At 46.7% G+C, this 26,589-nt stretch overlaps 1 protein-coding gene across 3 annotated transcripts in view; it reads right to left on the bottom strand.

Moving 5' to 3' along the window:
• Positions 1–5,055: 5,055 nt before the first annotated feature.
• The window catches only part of BGN (biglycan), a 192,244-nt gene continuing 170,710 nt past the window's right edge, over positions 5,056–26,589 (bottom strand). For all 3 annotated transcript variants that reach the window (XM_069645356.1, XM_069645353.1, XM_069645354.1), the window contains 3 exons: positions 18,171–18,264; positions 15,830–15,968; positions 5,056–6,909 (listed from right to left, as the gene is read on the bottom strand). In XM_069645356.1, coding sequence (XP_069501457.1) covers positions 6,712–6,909; positions 15,830–15,968; positions 18,171–18,264 — 431 coding nt within the window. In that variant the 3' untranslated portion in view covers positions 5,056–6,711. The remainder of the gene's footprint in view (positions 6,910–15,829; positions 15,969–18,170; positions 18,265–26,589) is intronic.

Below are 26,589 nucleotides of genomic sequence, written 5' to 3'. Positions count from 1 at the left end.
TGTGGTCTGAAATTCAGTAGGTTTGCCAATACTTAATAGGGATCAGGATCAATAAATCATTTAAGTCAAAGGTAACTGTGTCTTGGGGTACAAGGCTGGTTTGTCCACTACTCCCCGCTCATGTTAACTTTTTCCAGGGAGGCATCTGCCGGTCCTGAAATAAGGGTGCCAGTAGCAATGTACCGGCACTCTTTCTGGACTGGCAGACTACAACTGTGCCTGTCCCTGCCATTGCGCACAACCGGTCTGACCTTCCGGGCACAATGGCCCCAGTAGGCACACTTGTCACGGAAGCACCAGCACCGTTACTAACAGTGCCGGAGCTTCCGAGTCCCCAGGACACCATGGGAATGGGGACCAACATTTCCCGCTGCCTGATATCCTGAGCCACCGGGACTTGTAATGTCCTGGTGGCACCAAGATATCAGGCGGCGGAAACAGTGTTAAAGTCCCGTGGCAACCCACGAGTAGCACCGGCGGCTTGCCTCCAGGAATGAGGCCTATAGTGTTATAGATCATTGTGAGTCGCCCTCGTATGCGTGTGTGTGTGCATGGATTGAGGAATAGAATGTTGTCCTTGGGTGACTGAGTGCATGTGGAGCGAGGAAGAGGAGAGGACCTAGTGAGCGATAGTTAAAGACAGCAAGGTTGGAGTTGAGAGGGCTGGAGATGCAAATGAACTCGCCTTCTAAATTTTCCAGACTCGGATTACAACACACAGGCCCAGGGAACCAGGGAAAACTCTGATATCCAAGACATGCAACTGTAGTGCCCTCACCACAAAATGGCTCTGCCTTGCGACAATGTAACTTGTGTGCTCAGGGGTTCCTCCTCTGCCTTTCTGGCGGTGCCTGACAAACTCGAAACATTTTGGCAAGGAGCAAGTTTCAAGATGAACTGACTTAAATAAAAAGTTCAGATATTCCTGGGTCTCCCCAGGTGGTCACAGCATTGGCATATTAATCAGGGCTCTATTCCATTACCAGAGAACACGTGGCTTTCAGAACTACTGCCCACTCTTTATGTGTACTCAGTCTAAGAGGGTACTGTGGAAATGAAGTGGTTTTGGGTCGGTGGTGGCTTCATAACTAAGTTATGGCCAGTGCAGTCACAGTCTACATGCCTCCAAAAGGGCATTGTGGGTAGGCCAACACACAAGAGCGCATCGTGCTGTGCTGGGCGGCCTGTTACGAAAGGGAGAGGGGGCAGCATGGGGCCGTGCAGGGGAGGGCTCTAGGGAGGAGGGCATGGAAAGACAATGGGAGGGTGGTGGGTGGCTGGGCGTGTGCTGTGCATCAAGAATAAGGGGTGCAGCTGGGCCCCACCCAAAAGGGGTGAAAGGAATTGGGAAGGACATAGAGCAATCTGGCATGGCGAGGCCTGTAGTGGGTGGCCTTCCTCAGTGACGCTATTTTTCGTGCAACTTTCAGGCATAGATCCGGCTAGTGGGAGTTTAGCTGTGGCTGTCTCAAACAGATGTCACAATGGCTCATTTGAACTCAGAATCTGATTGGTCCATTCGATGCTCAGATAAACTCTGGTTGAGTTTAAAAAGAAGGACTTGGATCTCTAGTGTAGAGGGTTGCCTGGCTCCCTGGTCCCCAGGAAAGCCATTTGGTGTCCTTCTGCAGTGACTGGGGTGATTTTATTTTTGGGACAGGACACTTCTGGGATTTCATGTCACCTTTTTTCCCTTCTCACTTTCCCGTTTTACAGAATCCAGATTCCAAACATTGACTTTAGGAAATGGCGTAGGGGTAGTCGCCTTACACTTAGATAGTTATTGCTTAGATTGCACATTTGGTGTGAACTGTTTGTGTTGTGTTACTGCCTCTGCTTGCTCTCCGAGGCTCCTACTCGTATGTGGAGCTGCATTGTCTCCTTTTTGCAACCTGAAAATGCAAAAAGAATAATTCTACAAAAAGAAATTTCATCTCAATATGCTCGGGCCTCATTGCGAATTTGGAGGTATTATTGTCGGTAATATCTCCAAGCGAAATGAGATACCACCCACCACCAATGTGATGTCTCTGCCTATTTATGCGGCTTTTCTAGGATCCATTTTGAAGGTTCTCTGGACCTCATTGGTGGATAAAGGCAACGCTGGGCAATGGGCCGGCTCTTGCCGGGTCCGAGATCTGGCATCAGGTGTCGGGCCTGATCTGGGACCCGGCCTGCCTCAGTCCTGGCAAGGCTTTACCAAGCCCCCAGCTTCGCAGAGGAAAGCTGGGGGCTGGGTGATCTGATATACTCTCTGCTCCTTTGCCCAGCTGTCACTCGCGCATTTGCAGGTCTGTATTTGCTCGCCTGTTTTCTTTCTTCTGGCCTGAAGGGGACACCACAGGAATCACTTGGGCGGGGGCCATCACTGGGGTGGGGGCCATCACTGTTAAAAGCAGGCTTTCTAGATGCTGGGCTCACTATTGTTTTCCAAATGTGCATCTTACACTTTCATATAAAAAGAAAGTAATTTCAAAACTCAGAAATGCTCCCTAAACTTGCATTCACTCGTTTTCTTTGAAATGTGTTTCTTTTTTTGTCAGACTACCAAACAAATAGCCTGTAATTTTTGTTCCACTTCCTTTGTGTTTTATCACAGGTTATATTTATGAAAATGTTAACATGCTTGTCGAACTGCAAATAAATGCTTCTGTTGTGCTGATAGCTGTTATTAGGAAATTAAACTGTGTCAACTTTTGATTTTCATTACAAGGCCATGAATACCCCCATCTCCGCCCTGAACATAAGCAAGCGACCAGCCCAACCCATGCCCTGGCCAAACACATTTTATAGCACTTGTTTTTTTTTTATAAGGAATCGCAAAAAGTCATACGATTAACAGCCAGTTTTTAAAGTATAGCATCTCAGCAACGGTCTCTCAACCTGCTGAGCTACCCTGGTACCCTTCTACTCGAGGGTGTTTCTATGGATCCCTTAATGTACTAACAAATCACTGCATTACCAACAGTATTTTTGGTGCACCACTGCAATGGAAGTGATTTAAAGTGGAATTAATGTACAATGTGGAGTTTGGAAGAAGCAGCATGAATAAAATTGCACAATTACTAAACTATTATTTTGAAAATTTCCTTTGGGCAGAGTTCAAATGCCAACTCCAACCACTCATAACTCCGCCCCTCCTCTAAATTCCACCCCCACCCTGGCCCTTGTGGGATCCCTCTTCACATTTTTTCCATTTCCACCACTGGATAGAGGTATTACTGCTGGTGGTAATACGACCAATGATAAAACCCACAATGTTTTGGAGGTAATACCGCCATGATAATGTGGGTGGTTTTACAGCTTATGGGTTTACAGGAGAACCAAAAAAACAGGAGGTTAAACCTTTACCAACTATTTTTTGAGTTACCTTCAAACTCGTAATAAGGCACTATGACTCCATTTTAGCAAAAGCCTGTAAAAGACAGCAGCCCCTCTTCTCCTGTAGTAACATGCACTGTTCATCATGACAAACATCTCGCCGTGAAACTCGCCCTCCTGCCCATCTCGGGTTCCTCTCTGCCGCTCTGTTCTATGGAAAATCCATCGTCCAGCCACACTTCTCTGGGTATGTTTGCTTGCATCATCCAGCTGCCATGGGGTCGGGAGAGAACACACCCAGAAGCTCAGCCAAGGACAGAGGGCGGCCATGACAGGGTAGCATGTAGATTGTCTGTAGTGAAGTGTTCTCTGGGTTACATGTCTTTATATTGAAGCATTTGATGAAGAATGCACTTATAAAGAAACTTTCATAACAAAAAATATAACGTATATTTTGGAGGGCCCAAACCTCCATTTCCCACCCCTAAAACCCACCCCAACCATTTCCCCACAAGAGTTAACACTTTACCCCAGCCCTAAGTGCATTCTTTATAACATTTTCGTTATAAAGACTGCATACCCATTCAATGTTATGGAAGGGATCCTCCAAGCACTTCACAGGCCACCATACACCTATCCAGGACAAGAGTGTTGGGTCCTCATAAAATGTGCCACCTAGACAATTGATTGTCAGGTCATGAACTCTGGAATCCCAGGCCAAGCCTCCATGGGTTGGGAGGTGCCAAAGCATGGCATTCAAATCCCTGTGATGGACATTCCATTGAAGATGGATGCTTCCTTGCTTCCATATGGAAAGGAGTGGGTATCTACTTGCTAGACTCCTCCCTGGTCCACCATCCAACCTTCTCTTCATCAAGGGCTGAGCATAGACCTAGATTGATTAGCACGAGATGGAAAGGGAGGCTGAGCTAGAGAGAAAGAGTGAGCAGAACGGTCAGTCTACTGTAACCTAGGCCGTGATACCTTTGGGTTTGGGCATATAATAAATGTAATAAATGTAAATGTCTGGAATGGCACGGGCTGGGGGACATGTAGTAACTTGCCATACCCTCATCTCAGTATCTCTGCCACTGTACCCCATATTCCTAACTCAATGCCAAGCCATTAATCCACAAACTATAACCCTCAGCACTCAATGGCTCCTCCTGAGGGACATGCATTGGGAACACTTAGTTGGTGAAGCACTTGCACGTGCAGTTGACCAGTTTCTCCTAAGTGCTTCTAGTGTTTCCAGACAAGGGAAATGAGGTCCAGCATTGACCCCAAGATAGAACCACTCACACTGACGACAAGACCCCGTCGACTTGAGTGTGCTATGCTGGTCGCTCTCCTGCAAACTCCTGGTGATACAACCATGGCTAAGCCACCAGTGAACCTCCCAATACCATTTAAATAGGATGTAGTATACAGTTGACTTATGATTTTGGAGAAGCAGTGTGTTGAAGCCAAGTGTATTGTGGGATTCATGTCAAAGTCATTAGGCAGTAGAGTCAGGCACTTCTAGTATTATTACAATTTGTATTCAGCTATTGGCTGGTGGAAGAGTGCATAACATGTGACCTGATGAAGCATCCGTGCTGTGTAACGCCCAACGTCCCATGGATCAATCACCTCTGCTCGAGCTGTTGGTTTTAGACTCACTCTCAGTATGAGAAGTGTGCGTCAAGGACCCACGTACATAGAAGACGCAGACACAAAGGAGGCATCCACACCTTTGTAGAAAACATTTTCTTTCATCTTTTATATATGTACATATGCATGACTTTGCAGTGATTTTAGATACTTGTAAAACTATTGTTTAAGGTGAAAGGTCACACCACCACCCAAGAGCGAATATATATGTTAAGGAAGAGCTGAAGGCTACAACAAAGAGACAAACAAGACACAGCGGTGGATCTGTCGGCATAGTTCACAGTCCTTGCAAAGCTTCTCTCAGATCTTGGCTGGCTCAGAAAAGTCCTTAGTCTGTGTTGAGGCCGACTCTGGTAAGTCGAGATAGGAACTTTGGAGCGGTGGTGCCTATTTTCACGCGGTGTCTGTGACATCAGCAGAAAGTGCAGTACTTAAGATGGGAGCAGAAAAGAAGTCATTGCATCAGTGAAAGAAAAAGGAGCACACCCCTCTCGCCCTCTTCCTCCTCTGGACTCATGGTTTACTCTCTAATAGTTTCTATCGGGGCATGTCTAGTGAAGCCAGTGTCCAGACGGCTCTGTGCATACCGTCACTCACTTCAACAAATTTCCACCTGTCGACATGTTAGCTCAGTGATGTCTCTGCTTGGTGATATCAACCAGTGGAGGAGATCTTGGAGTGATGTGGGAATGTCTTTCACTGGTCAATTGGTGTTTAGGATGTACCCAGGTTGGTGGTGTAATGCGCCCCTGGCAATGGGTTTTGTGCCAGGTCTGTGGCTCAGTGGACTAAAGCATCCACTACAGGGGCCTGTATTTGACCTCATGGTCACCGGTTCTAATCCCGGCAGGTCCACTCAGCCCTTCATCCTTCCAAGGTCGATAAAATGAGTACCATTAAGTTGGGTAACAATATACATCTGTTATCTGTCAATAGCGCCAAGGTGTCACTCTGGGAGCGAACGTGTGCTCTACAAATAGACCTGTTATGTTAGGATCACTTAACGGTTGATTGCGGCACAGGGTGGGCTATGTTGCTGGCCTGTGCTTGTGAGTATGCAAGCACTCTTGTTCCGTCTACCCTGGTTTGCCATCAGCACTGCTGAAGGTGAGCAATCGCAGGAAGGCCCGGAACATGTGGGATCTGGCATTTTCTGGCAGATTTTCCTGTTACATTGCAGTATAGGAAAATACATTCTAATTCTGTTTGGAAGCCAAGCTGTCTCCATGATTAAATGTGTTGATGGTGAAGGAACCACTACAAATCCAAATCCCAAAGAGCAGGCCCAGGCAGGCGGGATGACGTGGAGGCCATCTTTTCTGTTCTGTGGGCATGTGAGTGTGGTCAGAGGGAGAGGGGCAGCAGGGAAAGCAGGGCATGTTACGTGCACATACACTTGAGACGGGAAGGAAGGGTGGGCATCTTTTAGGCACAATTTCAATCTCCTGGGCCACACATTGCGAGCTTATTCAATAAGCACTACAAGAGTTTGCCTACACTGATCTAGGGCTGCAGCTGCTGCAGAGAGCTCTCCACCATTGTGTACACACAACGCTCAGCCTTGGGGGCGAAGAAGTATAGAAAATGAAAGCAGATGCAGGGTAGATTTCTCTTTTGCTCTTTCTCCCTCTCTCTTTCTCCTCTCTTTCCGTATTCCTCTTTCTGTAGCTCATTGTGGGTTCATCTCGCTGGTTCTCGCTGCTCGCTTCACTTCGTACTCTCCCCGCTCGAGCCGCCTTATTTCTTGTAGTTTCCAAACTGTATGGCTAGGCGGTCGGTCACGCAGCGGAACGTGGCGGGCTGCACCTCCCAGTACGCCACGGGGTTGTTAAAGAGGCTGATGCCGTTGTAATAGGCTCGCTTCACCCCAAAGCCAACGGGGCAGAAGTCATTCACGCCAATGTGGGTGATGTTGTTGGAGTGAAGGTAGATGACCTGGAATAGGATAGCAAAGAGGAAAAGGTCACTGTTAGAAGAGGCTTTCACTTGGCACAGCTCCTTTCAGGACAGGAGGCAATGAGTTTATTTGATGGTGATAAGTGCTGGGTTTGGGTGAGTGCAGATAGACAACATGCAAAAAACATAAATAATTGGAGTCATTTAAATACATTAGGACGCTATACAAAATGCTGTCATGGTTTCTCATGTAGTTGTGGGAGTTTCTTTTGAAATAAACACATGCTTATTGAGCTAATAGACTACAGACCCTTACAGGGAGAAAGGGAAGATTGAGAACCAATTGGAACCTTCAACGATGGGAACTGCTCCATGCTATAAAATGCTGGTACCCCCTCCAGGCATACAGAGACCTCTCTCTCTCTCTCTCTCTCTCTCTCTCTCTCTCTCTCTCTCTCTCTCTCTCTCTCTCTCTCTCTCTCTCTCTCTCTCTCTCTCTCTCTCTCTCTCTCTCTCTCTCTCTCTCTCTCTCTCTCTCTCTCTCTCTCTCTCTCTCTCTCTCTCTCTCTCTCTCTCTCTCTCTCTCTCTCTCTCTCTCTCTCTCTCTCTCTCTCTCTCTCTCTCTCTCTCTCATTCAGCATGGTACAAAACATCTTTAGTCATAGCTGCAGCTTTACTCCTCCAGAACATTGGCTTGGAACAGGAAATGGGGGAAAAAACTATACTTGAATGAACTGAGATTGAAGCTTATCTCGTCTCTTTTTTTGCTTTCCTGATTTGGATATTTGTGGATCCACAACAATTTAACTGTAATCACATGATTAAAAATTTTTTTAAAATATGCAATTAAATCAAGTAAAATAAAAAAATAAAAAATAGAAAATATGGTGTGACTACTCAAACTCAGTAACCCCTCAGGCGTGCACATCAGTCTCTTGTGTGTTCTGATGCCTAAGGGCAGGAGATAGGATAAAAGGCTGGAAGGCCTTAATGAGGGTTGCAGACTCAGGAAAGCGCACACATTCTATTCTATGAAACTTTGCTGTATTCCCAGCATTCAGATCCGATGCCGAGATTGGTTAACACAGGCTGATAGGCAGTGCCCGGAAAGGTGCCCGGAAAGACGCTCAAAATCCAACGGCGTCAATGGCTTGAGGAGCGATGAGACGCATCGAACACATGGAGTGAGCCACCATTTGGTTTCTTCTCTCTCAAAATGTATATTCACGCGTAGAATTTTACGTTTTCAACCAATATGTTTAATTCAACTCGCTCTTAAAATGACATCAAATGTTAGCCTGCGGTTGCATGAACGTGGCAGAGTCGAATCCAGGGAGCAAAGATTTGTAAATGAGTGCCACCTGATGACGATCCAGTGTGGATCGAAAAAGATGTACATGTTGTGGCAATTGAACCATTTATGGCTGCCTCCTTTATATGGCGGGCCATTGTTTTTGTTGCACTTTGAACACATTTTCAATGCCTGACCAGGATGAACGATTTGAGATGAAAAACCGGATTTTATCGTAATTTAGCGCGAGTGATTCTTTGATGAGGTGATTTTTCTATGTCTGTAAAGGGTGGGTTTTTCCCTGAGTAATTGTGACAAATCAACTTCCGGGGCACTAGTGGTCCAGGGATGAATATCGGTTTCTAAACCATCAATCAGCCCGACACCTTTCATACACCAGAAGGGATACGAACAGATTGGAAACACAAGCAAATTATAAACCTCCTTGTCCAATTTTGGAAACGTGGACAGAATGGCAGGCCTATCTCTGCAAGGTCTTGGGTTGTTGGTTAGTTGCAGCACAGCGAAAATAGAATTATTACCCAATGATAAAAGGGACTGTCCAGTCAATGTTGTATACAAATATCTACTTTATTATTATCAAAACAGACAGTTCTAGCACACTACAAAAAAAGCCCACCCCTCTGTAGAGCATGCCATTTTAAAAAAACGAATTTACTGCTGCTAATTTGTTTAATGTTTTAACTGTACCTATTGCTGCTAATTTATTTACTCCATTGGAGTTCTTCCTTCGGGACGCGGCTCCTTGTGCAGTCCTCTTTCTGTTTTCATTGAGGGGGTGGGCTTAGCCTCCCTTCCCTCCACGCTCTGGCTTTAGTACCGGGCTGGTTGCTGTCCTCAAGAGAGGTGAGGCTGCTCTGTAGAGCATGCCATTTTAAAAAACCGAATTTACTGCTGCTAAATTGTTTAATGTTTTAACTGTACCTACTGCTGCTAATTCTACAACATTATTCAGCCACCAGCTGTTAGGCACTTCGGCCACGCCGTGTGCATTGTTATTTACTCCATTGGAGTTCTTTGTTCAGGACGCGGCTCCTTGCGCAGTCCTCTTTCTGTTTTCATTGAGGGGGTGGGCTTAGCCTCCCTTCCCTCCACGCTCCGGCATTTATGTGCCAGTCCTACTGTTGGTGCAGCGGACGGGCGCAGCGGGCACACCGTCAGCGCGCCGAAGGCGCACTTAAGGCAAGCCCGTCTGTGCCAGTCTGTGCCCGTCAGTGCGCGAAGGGAGCAGGAGGTACCGCAGCTAATTGGAACACGCGATATAGAGGGCTAGACCCTACATGACACTTTGTTATCCTATGCCCCAGCTAACACCAAATGGCCTGCAGGTTTTGTGAATGTTTCCACTATTAGGAAGGTAGCACCATCAGCCTCACTGCAATGCATTCTGCTTAATACACACTCTTTGGTTGCTCATCATTTGCACTGCTATGACTTGATCTCCTTTTCCTTACTGAAACCTGGCTCAGAGAGACCTCTGGACCAGTGATTGTTCAGTCTTTGCCTGAAAACTACTCTTTAGTTCATGAGGATCGTGCCTCTCTCCACCCTGGTGGTGGAGTTGCTTTAATCTATAAGACCAAATATAAGGTCACTAGTACGATTCCTAAGCACTCCTTAAAAATGGAATGCATTCTGACCTGCATTTTTATCTCACCTACTTGCACTTTTACAGTTTTGCTGGTCTATCGACGCCCTGTAGCCGATAGTCTATTCTACACTGAATTCCTGGCATTTGTGATGGAACTTCAAACCAAATATCCTGATTTAATCACCATGGGACATTTTAATATGTCCATTAATCCCAGTATGGCCAAATTGGTTTGGTTGCTAAATTTACCCTGCTGATGACTGACCCGGGCCTCCTTCAAGGGGGTCTTTGCTCCCACCCACAGGAGTGGTAATACTTTAGATTTAATTTTTGCTCCCTCCTCCTATGTTGATATGGCTAGTCCTATACCGCTTATTTGGTCGAACCATTTTCTGGTGCCTTTTTCCATTCTTTTATCAGCCTCTCCTACTGCCATAGTAAAGCCTGCAATTCACAAGCGTAGCTGGAAAGCTGTCCCCCAAACCTAAACTTATTAATATGCTTCAGTCTCACTGCAACTCCGTGGAGTGCTGCTCCCTAACTATATTACAGGAGGCTTTCACTGCCACGGCGGATGCTTTAGCACCCTATAAAATATGTCAACAACGCAGTCGTCCACCAGGAGCCTTGGTTTTCAAAAAAACTCAAGACAGCAAACTCACAGTGTAGGCAGACAGAATGAAAGTGGCGCAGGAGTTACTCCCCCAACTCTAAAATTTGTTATCGTAACACACTTGCTGCTTATCACAGAGAAGTGATCAATGCTAAAAAAGCATATTTCACCCACACGGTGGCAGAGGCCATTAACAAGCCGAAGGTGTTATTTAATTTGGTACAGTCCCTTTCTACACCAAAAGTACCTCAAGACATAGTTCCACCCTCCCAAGAGCTTTGTGATTCCATTTCCACCTTCTTTCTCTCTAAAATAACTACTATCTGAGACAATATCAAGACTGAGGCTGCAGCCATTGTGGCTGCCCCAGCTTTTGTGAAGCCTCCTCCTACTAAAGGCTGTTGGTCGTCCTTCCCCCTTTCTTCCAATACTGAAGTTTTATCTGCGATCCAAAACTTAAATCTGCATCTCCTACAGATGCTATACCACTGGTTCTTTTACAAGAAGCATCCACTGACCTGATTGACCATATTACGTCAGCTGACAACGATTCATTTACCACAGGAACCATTCCGGATTCCCTTAAACATGCATTGGTAATTCCCTTGCTCAAGAAGCCTTCGCTGGATCCTGAAGTGCTCGCTAACTATCGCCCGATTTCCCTCCTGGCCTTTTCTGGATGAAGGTTTTGGAGGCGCTGGTATCCCCTCTGCTTTCTACTTTCTTGGAATCCGCTCAGATCCTTGATGTATTCCAATCAGGCTTTCCGGCCGGGCAGAGGTACTGAATCTGTTCTTAACTCAGTGATGGATGACCTTATGTGTCTTGTTGAGTCAAGGCGGTGTCGGAGCAGTCCTGATTTTAGATCTGTCGGCTCCTTCGACACCGTCGATCGCTCACTTCTGATCTCCCACCTCTTTGAAGCCGGTATCTCTTGCCAGGTTCTGGAATGGTTCACAACCTTTCTGACCGGTCGCTCTCATTCAGTGTCACTTCCTCCTTTCTGCTCTGCCCCAGTCTCCCTATCCTGTGGTGTTCCTCAGGGATCGGCACTTTCCCCCATCTTGTTCAATATCTACATAAGATACTTACTGTTTCTGATTGAATCTCATGGGTTTTCGCTTTTACTCTTACGCAGATGACACCCAGATATTGTCCGTTTGGACCTGACAAAACCAGAAACAGCCAAGAGGCTAATAATGTGCCTGGAAGAGCTGGGTATCTGGATGACGATGAACTGGCTTAAATTAAATGGTTCCAAAACTAAAGTTCTGGTTGTGGGTACAGCTAACCCCTCAATTGTTTTGGATGGCCGACTTTTGGCCCTCCGCATTAGGCCCCCTCCCGATACCGGTTTTAGCTGTCAGGAATCTGGGAGTACTTTTCTCCGCTACCCTGACTATGGATGAACATGTGTGAGCAGGTTGTAAATCGGGCCACTTTAACTTAGGGTCCTTCGGATAGTCCTTCCCTTCATTCCTACGGCCAGTCAGGCACCTGTAGTTGGAGCTTTGGTCCTCAGCATTCTGTACTACTGCAACCCACTACATCTGGCCACACCCAGTTATCTCATGCGGGCGCTTGCAGCTACTCCAGAATGCCGCTGCTCACTCCATTATCCGTCCTCCTTTTGGAGCTCATATGACACTATATTGAGACAACTCCATTGGCTTCCTGTTACCCAACGGATCCTGTTCAAGTCTATGTGCATGGTCCACCGAGCCTTCTATGGAAAGGGGGCAGGATATTTGCAAAGCAAATTCACTCCCTATCAACCCACGCGCACCCTCCGTTCTCTCACCGCCCGCCGGCTGACTGTTCCTTGGTTCAGGTTAGCCTGTAGGGGTGGCCGTGCCTTCTCTGTTGCCGCTGCTAAAGCATGGAATCGCCTTCCTATCTCGAGATTTCTCTGATCATCTGGCCTTTCAGCAAAGATTGGAAACTCTGCTTTTTAGTGGCCCTTTAAGCTCCTTGCTTCACCTTCCTCAGCGCCAAGATGATCTTTTTATCTCAAGGATGTCCTTCTCAGGGATCGTCAAGCTGGATTGCCAGGGCCTCTAACTTTCTAATCCAGTCTTGCAACATCATGGCTGATGCTTCTGTTTCCTGCGGTATGGGCACGTCTGGGAGATTGCTTCCCTTTGGCTTCTCAGAAGCTGGCTGTAGCCAGGCAAGGACTGCAAGCCTCAGACTCATCATACATATGCATGGGATCCTCTTGATGGCACAGAGCAAAGAGCATCCTATGGCAGACGCCACAGATAATATTGGTCTGGTTGGAACTCTTGCTGTACATCCACCCAGTCCCTGGTTTTTCTAATGCTCCCAGAATGTGTAGTGTTGATATCTCCTAAAGAGTGAGTGAAGCAGTCACCAAAGGGTACTTTGAACTTTGGCAGGAGTCATCAACATGCTCTACAGTTCCATCCATGTTGTGTTATGTGCTACATTATAACATAAACATCAATTTAGAAAAGGGCAAAAGGGCAATTTTTTAAATAGACAAAATGCATCCATACAGGCATTTGGACCCATATAATCATGTGATAATGAGATGTTATTTATATAGCACTTCAAATACTCAAGGATATCACCACTTGTTAAGGAATCCTCCCGGGTCTGAGATCAGCCCAACAACTAGAGGCTATGTGCAAGTAAACCATTCCTCATTAAGTCCCTGGAAAAAGCAGTTACCATCCAACTCCAGGTTGGATCTCATTGGCTGTTAGGAGATTGTCATTCTGGCTTTAGTCCTGGATGCAGTACGGGCACCACATTAGTGGATGGTGGGGAAAAATTGCTCTGGAACCTAGATGACTGCAATTGCTCCATCTTGGTGATGTTGGATCTCGCTGAAGTCTTGGACAACCTCAAACACAAGGACATTCTCAGTTTGAAATCTGTGATGAGGGTTACAAATAACACTCTGTGCTGGTTTAATTCATTTCTTTATAATTGATCCTACTGTTGCAGCTTAGATGACATCCAGGCCGAATTCACACCTATTTTGTAGGGTGTTCCACAGGGGTGAGCTCGGTCCCCATTTCTATTAAACATAAATTTCAATCCTTTCCATGGCTAACTCTCCATACTAGATGTTGGATAGCGCTGTTATCTAGATGATACAATTATTCTTCAAGCCCTGCATGAACTCTGTCCACATGAAGAACTTTATCTGTGGGGTTTAATTAAGCTTTATAGACTGAACCCGAGGGCCGTATCAGGAATTATGGGCCCTGAAGACCAAGTTAAAGGTCTGAGCACAGCAAGCACATTTAACAAGGTGTTCAGGGCCCATAATTCCTGGAATGCCCAAGGGCATGGTCTGTAAAACAAATATAGTCCCTTCACCTCTTGGCGTGAAGGGGGAGTCAAATATTGCTTGGGATGTTTGCTGAGAACAGGCAACGGTGGGAGAGGAAAAGCTACGATTGCAGTCGCCCCACATCTGCTGGGTGTGGCCTGGCAAGATGAGTGATTTGTGGTGGAGCGGTTAGAAGGAGAAGCCGGGACGCATCTGCCATGTGCAGCCTGGCTGAAATTCAGTAAGGGGGGGCAATCTGCAACCACCTTTATAAGATAAGGAACAGGGGATGTGTGGCAGGGGATTTACCGTGCTCTTGTGTCTGTCCGGTGCAGCCTGGGCAGACTTAATGGTTCGGATGGGAGGCGTGGCTCTCAGCCTGGCGCTCCTGTGATGAGAGGGAGAGCAGTGCCGGATTAAACCCTGTGGAGGCCATAGGCAGTTGAAATGTCAGGGCCCCCCTTGCACATTATCCCCCAATATGTTTTTAGTTTTCTGCACTGCTTAATTTCGATTCGTTGTCACCGGGCCCATAAAAGGAGTGGGCCCCATAGGCGGTGCCTACTTGGCCTAATGGGTAATACGGCACAGAGGGAGAGTCATGCTAAGAGCCCTCTCACCATGGGAGTGCCATGCTGAGACCCCTGTCGGCAGCAAAAACATGACCACAAGACTGCATGTCAAATATATCTAGAACACCTCACAATGAAAACACAGGATCACACCACAGATTAGATGATCACAGATCAACAAAACCATGAAACCGCACCGCCCCACATACCCATAGACAGGATCTGTATAACCACTAGACCTCTTCCAAGCATTAATATTAGACCACATTTCAATTCAGCCACTAGACAAATATCATCTCTGATACTAGATCAAATCTCAACTAAGCCACTACACCAAATCTCAATTTAACCACAAGGCCACATCCCTACTGAGGCAATAAACCATGTCTCAGCTTAACTATCTGATCACATCCCACTTCACCCTCACCTCAATGTAACACTAGACGACAGGCAAAATTAACCTCATCTTTACCTACACCATATCTCAAATGATCCAGTAATCCAAATCACAGCGTAAGCACTAGACCACGCTATAACCTAACACGTAGATCCCATCTCCTCTCTCTCTAACTTGGGAAGACCAGTGTCTTTAGGCGTGTGTGGACCCACTTCCATAGCGTTCTACTTCTCAGCACTTCACCAAACACGGGGCAGGCATGCACATCTGGGAGCTCAGCGCATGTACGTGTTGCATTATCATAGACAGCATTCCAATTTCACTTGTCGTTGCCTCACGTCAAGTCAATTCCTCATATAAACACCAGAGAAGGCTGACCAAACATGAGCTGTGACCAGACATGAGCTGCGACCAGACATGAGCTGTGACCAGACATGAGCTGTGACCAGACATGAGCTGTGATGGCTAGAGGCTCCCAGGGGCTTTTAATAGATTATTAAAGATCATGGTCCTCATTATAAGATGTGCGGAATGGGTTTAACAGCACCGGTAATGGTGCTGGTGCCGTTAAAACCACTCCGCACTATTACGAGGTTCCCTCGCGGGACCCGCTGTGGACGTCTTGTTTATCCAGACGTCCACAGCGGGTCCCGCGAGGGAACCAGGGAGCTAACAACGGGCCCATTATGAGTGGGCCCGTTGTTAGCCCCATTCCCATTGAGCCCTATAGGGGCCCTATAGGGGCTCAATGGGAATGGGGAAGGACCGGGCCCGGGTTCCCTGAAGGAGGAATTACCAGGCCCTCCATACTCGGAATGGCCCGGTAATTCCCCATGCCGGGATCCCGGACCCGGAAACGATTTTGGAGGCAGCCATGGCGCTAATAGCCAAAGTCTTAATGAGGCCCGATGTGTATTTATGGACTTCACCGCCCAACCTTAATCTTCTTAATTTAGGAAATAGTGGATGCTGTGTTAGACTGGAAATGAGAGGGAACTTGTTGACATTTTTGAAATAAACATAATGTGAAAGAATCTTTAGAAAATTATTCAATTTGGAACTGGTGGTAACCAAATGGAGTGGACCCTATCAGGCGGGCTGGTGAGACGAGCAACAATGAAGGTAATTAACGTGAGTGGGGGGGGGACCTCAGAGAGGTGATGGTCTTACCTGTAGGAACTTCAAATCGGGGAGGCTGGGAGGGACTTTGGAGAGCTTGTTGTTGTCCAGGTGCAGCTCTCGCAGCGTCGGCATGAAGGGCAGGCTGCCGTTCTCAATCATCCGTATTTTGTTGTGTCCCAGCCCCAGCCTGCAACATAAGACACACAAGAGACAGTTTGTATTTGAATAAGGGCCAGGCACATACTGTGCAGGAGTTCACCCTGCATCCAAACTGTACACCCCCATTTTGTCCTCTGCCTTTCTCTCTCGGATTTCAGGATAGGGTAAAGACAGTTTCAGGTGCAATAGGGAAAGGGGTGTGGCGTCAGTCAGTCAGCGTGTCAGCAAGTAGCTAGGAATGTTTGTGGCAGGGGCATCCAAACCCAGAAACCTTCAAGGACAGGTCACAGCCTGACTGTGGTCAGATGGATAAGGAGGCTGACGAGGCGTTTTCATTCTGGCTATAGGCTTTTATTCAAATAAAGCAAAGAACTTGCCTCTCCATATTCCTAGAGGGATTTTTCCTACCTCAGCACAGAATAACTTTTGTACTTGTCAGGATGTAAGACAAAAACCAAAATACTGTCCTCTGACCAAACCAACTATTCTATCCCGACAACTAGGAATTAAACAAAAATGGATTCAATGAACTTCTTATCAAAGTCACTCGAAGAACAGCTGCCTGCTCCTGGTGAAACAATCCAATCTCAGGCTGAGTTAAGAGCAGTCTCTTGCAATCAGATCTGATTGACCAAATACACTTGGACTGGGAGAATGACTCCCTTCTCCTGGTCTATCTGGAAGAGTTCTGAAGACTATTCCTTGGTTGTCCTTTGAAAGTCTCTTTATTTTCTCCCACGTTTTTGCAAACAACAGAGTTAAGGCTTTATCCACTCTTCTTCTTGCTGCTGGCACTTGATCAGGATTGTTTATATCTTCAGTGTTAGAGATATTACTCCCTGGCAATTATTTGCCCTTTTTGATATCTTTCACATATGTTGGTTTTCCCACTGCAACGAGATAATTCACTCTGGAGGCACACTTGAGATTTATGGTTTTTTGTGTCACTACTGTGATGACGGAGATTTCTCCTGAAGAATGCTTGGCTCTTGGTTCTGTGGATATCACTACTGTGATGAGGGAGATCACTCCCGAGGAATATTTGATTGTTGGTTTCTAGGTATCACTACTTTGATGAGGGAGATCACTCCCGAGGAATATTTCATTGTTGGTTTTCTGGGTATCATTACTGTGATGAGGGAGATCACTGCCGAGGGATTCTTGGCTCTTGGTTCTCTGGGTATCACTACTGTGATGAGGAAGTTCATTCATGAGGAATGCTTGACTCTTTGGGGCTCTGGACACCACATGGCTTTTCTGCAACTCCCGTTACCTGTATCTTCACTGGGGAACACTACCGGTTCATCACAGGGTCTCAGCTCGCTGTTGATTCTAACATTGTTCAGCGCATATTCCTGCTTTGCTCCTCCTTGTTCTATTCTGGCTCTGCAAAGTCATTGCTGCAGTGGCCTAGATGTGTTTTATGGACCACAGGGTACACCACGGAAAAGGCCATGCCTCTGCTGGATTTTTCCTGCTTCTACAGCGAGTCGGGTTTACTCTGGCTCAGTTGGTTCTTTCGGGTTCTCTTTCCGAGGTTCTCAAGGTTTCGGGCAGCACAGGTTTGAAATTCCCGGACCTTGCAGGATGGACGCCAGCTTTCCTTGTTGCTGTTCCTGGTCTCAAGCCATCTCAGTCCTTCCTTGATCTTTACTATAATGCTTGGACTCCCCCAGCGGGGCGTAAATGTTTTCCGTCAATGCCTCTGAAGTTATCTTCATGCCTCCTATTGGCCACCTCATAACAGTTGTTTGGTAATCCCTACTACTGTTTGTTATGTTTCTTTGGTCCTTCTTCATCTCAGTCTTATCTGACCCTACAGATGGGATAGTAGAGACTTCACAATAACACACAGTAGCAGTTTCAGGTTGGGAGAGTGAAGGAGTTAATAAGGCCATGTCTTCTTGGAACAAGGGTTTAGGGACGTCTTTCACAGGACAGGAGTCCTTATCCCCACGAGGGGAGTCTCTCCCTATGAGGTCATCCTGCTTTTTACCACCCTATTGGGTAGTGGCTTCACCTCTGTAGCCTCTTAGGGAAGGCTCCTCACTGGGAAGAAGTGACAACATCCCGTGAATTATCACACTGACATAGATATCTGTACACAGCTGATAGGGATGCAGTCATTCAGGGGCACCAGCCTCCTGCTACCAAGGTGCAAGGGACCAGTACAGTGCAGACTATTTCCCTGCAGTCTCCCCTTACATGAGCCCAGCAACACCTGCCTCACCTGTACAGTTTCGAGTAACGAATGAGGTCCTCCAGTTCGATCGCTTGGATTTGGTTGTGGTCCAAGTAAAGCTCATTCAGGGTCTCTGGAAGATCTAACCAGGAAGGGAAAACAAGAATATCTGAGCAGTGGAGATGCTTGCAACAGGCAATGGAGGTCCGCTCAGCAGAAAGTGGAGGTGCACGTATCAGACAGCGGAGGGGCTTACAGCAGACAATGGAGGTACATGCATCAGACAGTGGAGGTGGATGCAACAGACAGTGGAGGTGCATGCATCAGACAGTAGAGGTGCATGCAACAGAAAAAGGAGGTACATGCATCAGCCAGTGCAGGTGCATGCAACAGAAAAAGGAGGTACATGCATCAGCCAGTGCAGGTGTATGCAGAATATAGTGGAGGTGCATGGAGCAGACCATGGAGGTGCATCCATCAGACAGTGGATGCCATGCATCAGACAGCAGAGGTGCATCCATCAGACAGTAGCGAGCCTTGCAGCTGACAATGGAGGTGCATGCAACAGACAGTAGCAGTGTTTGCAGCAGCAGACAATGGAGGTGCATGACTCAGACACTGGAAAAGCACACATCAGACAGTGGAGGTGCATGCAGTAGACAGTGGAGGTGCTTGCGGCAGACAAATGAATCCTTGGAAGTATTAAACAGAAAAAAAGCTTCAAATAAAACTTTTCTTTGGTCAACAAAATTTTTGCTTCACAATATCAGATGCTCTGGGTCAGTTTGAGTCCCTGAGGTATTAGTTACATGTGCATGCACATTTCCTGCTAGGACCAACCGCACAGGACTGGGAATCTGCTCATGTAATGGTCTGTTCAGGGACGTTGGTCTACTTCCCACTTCAGAGCGCTCCAAGCACTATCTGCTCCAGCAACTAGCGTGGGAGGGCCACGTCTGCCAGAGCCAGCTCTGAGGTGACAGAAGGGAAGAGAGCCCAGGGAATACACAGCACAGCCCTGGCTCCTTCCTGTGCATGCATCAGTGAACAAACAGAACTACTCACAAAGGTACTGCCCTAATCTGGAGAGAGAGAGAGAGAGACTCACAAAGGTACTGCCCTAATCTGGAGAGAGAGAGAGAGACTCACAAAGGTACTGCCCTAATCTGGAGAGAGAGAGAGAGAGAGAGACTCACAAAGGTATTGCCCTAATCTAGAGAGAGAGTGCGAGAGAGGGGGCAGGGGAGGGAGAGAGAGAGAGAGAGAGAGAGATTTTGATCACAGTCCTCACTCTGATAGGTGAAGTCTCATTGCAGAATACAATGTGACCTTTTGGTGTGGGGGGCAATGACACACTAATGGTGGTCATTTAAATGCTTATTCGTTCACTGTGTTTTCTTCAGTCTTGCTAGAACTGTGCGAGTGGAGGAAAGGAAGGACACAGGTATGGGGTTTGCGTTGGGGGAGAGGTTACCAGTGAGTATTTATTTATTTCATATTTATTTGCATTTGTTAAGCGCACTTGCAGCCAAAAGGCATCGAGGCGCTGTTACAGAAGATGAGAGGTCTTGTGATTTACAAAGCGGGTGACCATAGGTCTCGTAGTTCCACATAGTTATACAATGGCATGCAGGTACAGGAATCATGCTTAAGGAGATACACACTGGTAGGCATTTTAAGCAAAGAGCCTAGTTTTGATAGCCTTGCGAAGGGCTAGGTGTAACTCAATCATTCTGAGGTGAGGTGGCAGTACGTTCCAAAGCGTGGCTGCTTGGGTGGGTAAGCTGGAGCCACCAGCGCATACCTTTCGCGTTGTGGGTGTGACAATTGTGTTGACATAGCATGACCTTAAGGGTCTTGTGGCCGTGGTGGAGTTGAGGAAGCAGAAAAGAGGGTCAGAGCAGAGGGAGCATCATTCCACTATCTTATATTTTACACGTCAATCACTTCCTAAAGCTGGGGTGATTGATGGTCTAAAAATAACGGCTGCTAATACAAAAATTGAGGCCCATTACATTTCAACAGGCGGCACCTTTTTTCTGGAGGAGTTTCCACGCAGAATGAGCTGAAAAAGCACACTTCCGAGAGGGTCAGAATGAGTGTCTTGAGCTAAGGTCCATGGTGGAACTTAAAAGGAGTTAAAATACAGCACATTTGAGGTGCAGATAAACTCCACGGCACCTTTTTTCCCTTAATAAATATAGCATTTCTTAGACTACAGCACCACTTTTCTAGTTTAATAAAAGTTTAAGAGTACTTTCTTCAATTAGAAAAGTGGCAGTCTTTTCAGAAATGCTCGCAATGTCACTGGAGCAAATGTTTACCCCACAGTGAGAGATTTTAGCAGCTTTTGCTGCTGGAAAGCACAACATCTCCCCGCCAATACTTCCACCCACTTCAGAATGGTGGTTCTGTAAACTGGAGGGCAGAATGGCATATTTCCACACTGTTTTCATCATGAGCTCAGAATCAGCCTCCCAGTTTTCAAAATGGAAGAGGAATAATGCAGGCAGAATGTGCGGTAAAATCATCTGATTCCACCCCCATGGGCACCATTTGATTTTCCCGTCTACTAGAGTGAGCACCTGGCTGGCCCTCTGCCTACGTCCTTCATCCTCGTCTCAGTCCTTGCAGAGTGGGGTGGATCCTGCCTCTAGGACAGCAACCCATGCTGCTGTGAGTAAGTGTCCACCCCTCTCAAGGGAAGTCCCGCCCACTCCTCCAGATGAGGTATAAAGTGGCTGGATCAGAAAGCCCCTTCTGTAGATGGGTTCTTCTGTTCTTTTAGGGTTGGTCTCCTGCCGGGCATGATTTACCCAGCAACCTCTGGAGCTACTTCCACTGCAACCTTCTCCTGAGGGATCCATGGTGTTGGATATCCATCCGATGAACCTAATGCAGAGAGCCTACTACTTTGCAGTACAAAGCCTGCATGCATGTGGAGAACGCTTCATCACTAAATGATGCTTAGATAGTGGCAGTATTTTCAGGTGCAATTGTGAGGGAAATTAACAGGCACCTTAAGTTAATGATGCGATAATGATGTGTTATTTATATAGCGCCTTAATCCAAAGCGCTTTACAGAGCACATATTTACATACAATATCACCCAACCGAATGAGTGTCTAGTTTAGTTGTCTAGTGAGTGAGTTCCCTCACTAGACAAACTAATGCCATTGTTTCTGCATCGGCCTACACTTGCAAGCTTATAACAGCTTGCAGACCATTCCTTACTCCTCCTAATTGCATTATCCTAGCTAGAACCCTTGTTATGGCAGAAATAGACTACTGTAATGCCCTGTATCTAGGTACTAGCCAAAGAAACATCAACAAGCTCCAGGTCACCCAGAACAATGCTATAAGTGCGGCCCTCAACATTTCCGGGAAATCTCACATATCTGACACACGACGCAGCCTTCACTGGCTCCCTATTGCCTCCAGAATATCTCTCAAAACTCTTGCATTAACGCACGCATCTAAAACTAACCAGGCACCTATCTACCTTGCTAACCGCTTCACCACCTACAATCCCAACAGACCTCTAAGATCTGCACAAGACCACTCACTGGTAATACCTAGATTCAAACTTCAGAAAGTGGGGGGATCCAGTTTCCCAGTCCTCGCCGCTAAACTCTGGAACACACTACCTACCGCATTGAGAGCTGAACCATCTCACCTGGTATTCAAGAATAATGTCAACACTTGGCTCATCGAGCAAGACCACATCACAGCCATTATGTCACTGCCACACGTACCTTTCGGCTAATAACGCTGTTGTAAATATGCTTCCTTGATATATTGCCTCTGTAAAAAGTGTACATTTGCTTACCAATACTGTACTATTATTGTAAATGTATTGCTTGCTACCTGTACCTCCCCCTGTTACCCTCCCTAAGAAATGCGCCCAGATGCCTGAGGGCCAGGTGCACACTATAAATAAACAAAATACAAATACAAATACGAATGAAGAAAGACTTTTATACAAAGCTCTTTAGCTAGAGGCGTCTGTCATTTCTCCTAGCTCTTCAGCTTGGTGGGTAAGAAGTAGGAGGACCAGATTTTAAAAATAATAAAGTATGAATTATGTTTCTCAGTTGCTGCCATGGCTACACTTCAGTAGCAGGGAATGGGTCGTTTTTGTTTGTGGGTGGGGTGCAGTCCCTCCCCTCGACATAAACTCTGCGGATTTGGCTCTGACTGTAGCATACTGAAAAGAATGCATATTTTGCTGCGATTGTTATTTCAGGCCTTGATATGAAGCCCTTTTCCAAGCAATCTCTGTGGGACAATGTGTTTATGCACAGAAAGGTTGGTGGCTCGAGCCAAAGTATTATAGTGTTTATTTGGTTTATACACGTTGGTGACTTGTTGCTCAGAGAGCAAGGTGTGATGATTTATACAGCCACGGCTGTGATTCTGCCCGTGGTCACGACCCCCCCCCTCCCCGCACCCCCCAGTCCTCAAAACCAGGACAGGGTTTTTAAATTGAATAAAAGAGCTCTATGGACAAAGGGCTGATTTCAGGAACAGTTCGGGAAGACTGGGGGGTGTGGTCATCCTGGTAGGAGGAAACATGAGACAAAGCAGTACCCTGGGCTGGCGTCCCTGCTACTCATCTCCCTCCCCTCCGCTCTATCTACAACTCCACTATATATTCTTTTTTCTCTATCCTCCCGCAGCTCTATCACCCCAGCTCTTGCCGCTCTTCACTGGCTCCCATGTCAATCACGTTTACTCTTAAACTTCCTGTGTTTGGTCTTTAAATGCCTTCATAATCTTGCCCGCCTCTTCTTCCTGCTCTTATTTCTTTCTATGTCCCATCTCTCTCTCTCTGCTCTGAATATCTCTTTCCTCTTACTGTCCCCTGTCCCCCCTGTGCTAACTCCCACTTCCGCTCTTTCTCTCTCTTGGCCCCAAGCACTGGAACGCGCTTTCTCTCCCTCTTCAATCTCTTTCTTAATTTCCTGCTTTCTGCTCACGTCTAAAAACTCACTTGTTTTCCAGTTAAATTGTTTGCCAGTTTTCTTCCCATGAATTGTACCATTTATTTTTATTGCTGTAAAGCGCTTTAGTGTATAGCGCTATATAAAATAAAAATAAAATCAAATAAAAGCAAAATAAGCAGGCGAGACCTTCCCCCTGTCTGAAGTAGGACTTTATGCTGCAAGACAAGAAAGGGAGAACAGAGTAAGAGGCGTCTTCTACCTACTCTTTGCCCTCAACCCAGTGCTATTCTTGGACATGGGTGACACCTGAGGCTGACCCCAGGAGTGAGGACCTGCTGTACCCATGGTAAGCTGAAAGACTCTGCCCAAACACATGCAGAATCATTTGCAAGATTCAGGGCACAGATCACAAGCAGGGCACCTTCACCCTGCCCAGGGCACCACCAACAGGAACATATCGGCTTCTTTTAAGAGGGTGCTTTCTCTGCTCCCATGGGCATTTTGCTCTTATTTGTATGCAGCATAGACCTTTCCGGCTCCTTGTTGAAGGACGTCTGCGCCCTGTTGGGCAGCGGTGGAAGAAGCAAGACTTTCCAGAGGGCACCTGCAGTTTTTCCCAGGAATACTGACAAGACAATACTTTGGTTCTGCTATCATTGGTGGTCTGCCTTTGGGGTATGCAACTGAAGTCATGCGGCCTTTCTCGCGAGCCTGGGATCCTGAACTCCCCTTGGTCTCCGTCCCAGTCGGTGTGCATGTTTTGTGTTGCATACATGTCTACAAGTTATGATACTATCAAACCATCTGGGGATCTCTTAGATTCATTGAGGCAATTATCCTTTCCCTTCTGTCCCCTCCCTCCTTCTGTATGTGCACAGCCCTGTGTATTTGTAGCCAGCTTGAGGTGTGTGGTGCACCTGTGTGACCTCCACTCTATCACATGAGCAGTGCAGAAGTTGGTCTTTGACTACAGGTTTCCCCAGGATCATAGTTGCATGGGCAAGTAACAGAAGCCACCATTGCACCATACCAGGACTGGTTGATTATGGTTTGGGCATGTTTTTCTTCTTGCAGAAGGAGCAACTGGGTGAAAGCACATCCCGTAATCTCTGCTTCATCACTTGGAAATCTTCAGGGACTTCTGCCAAAGATCCGGAGGACCCTGGTTGGGGATGTTTATCTTCCAAGACAGTACCTTGAATTAAAAATTTTTGCCCATGGCTGTATTTCCCCACTCTGCTCGAAGTTGCCAGTTGTTTATAAGTGGGTTGAGCCACAGCAGGATCTCTCTTCCTTTGTCCCCAACACTCCTCCCAGGTGATTTATGCTCCAGGGAGCTTCATATCTTTTATTTAGAAATGGTGCTGGTGGAACTCTAAAATCAGTTTTCCTCTTGACTTTTTGCAGCTGCATTTCTATGATCGGTCCCATGCCATTGCTATTTTGCCGACGGTAATTGCTTTGAAGTAATTACTTCGAAAATTCAATTTGATATTTTCTTTTTATTGGGCGGTGGTGTCCCCTAAACCTCCCATCCCCCTACACTAATAACCCAACCCCAAACCCCTCCTCCTTTAACCCTCAACCCACAGCCCCCTACATAAATTGATGTAAATTACTTCAAAGAAATTACTGCCTGAAAAACCACGGGTGACCCTTTAACCCAGCCTGCATCTCTAGGTGTGCGGTTAATGGCTGTGGGTAATCTGGGGTGATGCTGCCCCTATCGTCAGTTTCCTTCCATGTGCTTGTGCTCCGTCGGGGTGCTTTTGACCTTACCATGCAGCCTCCATCATCCATTAGTAAAAGGCTGCTGTGAAGGCCTTCAGCAGGACTCCGGGTAGTTAGGCAGTTGGTGAATCTTTGGTCACCAGGTTCCTCTCCGCTTCCTATCTACTTTCCTTCGGCTAGGTCTATTGTTTCTTCTACGGTGGGGTCTTGGCGTTCTGTTCTTTCTCTGAGTTTTTATGGAGGTAGTCAAGGAAAACTCTGGTCTTTAAAGATAAGGGCCTCAATACGAGCATGGTGGTAAGTGGTAAAATTGGAGGTAACGCAGTTACCTCCAATTTTACCACTACGTCAAATGGGTTTTGGCTTTGAGTGGAAGATTTACCTCCAGCAAAACCCTGGAGGTAAATCTTGCCACTCAATGCCCAAAAATCGCCAGTAATTCTGCCACGGTAATTCCACCAAAAAAGCCTCATTGGGTCCAAAGGACCCAAAATAAATAGGGATTTACACCGCTACCACCACATGTAATCCAGAGGAAATTCGGTCTGACCGCGTGGTGGTAACTGCAAATCCGTTTGGTGGTATTTCAGAGGATTTGCCGCTGAAATACCTCCAAACTCGTAATGAGACCCAGTTTTTAGCAGACATCATTTCAACAAATCGACAAAGTGAATGGGATTTCCTTTGTAGAAACTTTTGTGTGGTGGTTGAGCCAGGGGCGTGGATCCTAGTTTCGGAATTATTTTGCTGCAGAGTATTGTCTTCCTTCAACAGGACTCCATTTTCCCTGCAGGAAGAGTCGCTGCGTATGCTGGAACGGAGGAGGTTAGGAGGTATCCGTTTTCTTTTACCTGGAATGTTTCCTCTGGAATTCAGACAGTGACTTGTGGTATTTGTGGGCCAGGTCGTGGGCCTTTTTACTTAGATCTTTTAGAGGTGTTCTGCCGAACCTTGTGTCGTTCATGTTTTTAAGCATGAGGGCGCCTGTTGCATTATGGCGGACAGGGCGATTTGAAGAAGGGCAGCCTCTTGGGCTGTCGTGCATTGTGCTTTACTCATTTAGAATTGTGGAGCAAATATCTCTGCGTTATGGCTTTCTTTCAGATCCAATGGTGGCCTGTGCAGTGGGGGTTCTGGGTATGCTATGTCTTGGGCCAGAGTCATACACTAATACATTCAGGCATATAGCAGGGTTGCTCTCACAGGGATGAGGATGGTTCCTGCAATGCTGCAACAGAGCAGATGTTTTAGGTTGTGGGCAGGAGCCTTTAAAAAGACACACATATCTTGCACATGGCTGGAAAGAAAAATAAAGTCTGCAGGGGTCGGAAGAAAAGGCTAGGATCTGCAGGGGTCAGAAAGGAATTCTAACTGTGATTGGCTCTACTCTACCAATCTATCAAGGGAACGGGATCTGGCACGGGATCTGCTGGGTCAGAAAGGAATTCTAACTGTGATTGGCTCTACTCTACCAATCTATCAAGGGAACAGGATCTGGCACGGGATCTGCTGGGTCAGAAAGGAATTCTAACTGTGATTGGCTCTACTCTACCATTCTATCAAGGGCACAGGATCTGGCACGGGATCTGCTGGGGTCAGAATGAAAGTCTGACTGTGATTGCCTCTACTCTACGAATCTATCAAGGGCACAGGATCTGGCACGGGATCTGCTGGGGTCAGAATGAAAGTCTAACTGGGATTGGCTCTACTCTACGAATCTATCAAGGGCACAGGATCTGGCACGGGATCTGCTGGGGTCAGAATGAAAGTCTAACTGGGATTGGCTCTAC

Source organism: Ambystoma mexicanum, chromosome 2p, assembly GCF_040938575.1.
Source record: "Ambystoma mexicanum isolate Mex_15411 chromosome 2p, UKY_AmexF1_1, whole genome shotgun sequence".
NCBI classification, from domain to species: Eukaryota; Metazoa; Chordata; class Amphibia; order Caudata; family Ambystomatidae; genus Ambystoma; species Ambystoma mexicanum.
The sequence above is the reverse complement of the archived record's forward strand: the minus strand, read 5'-3'. Positions and strand labels throughout refer to the sequence as shown.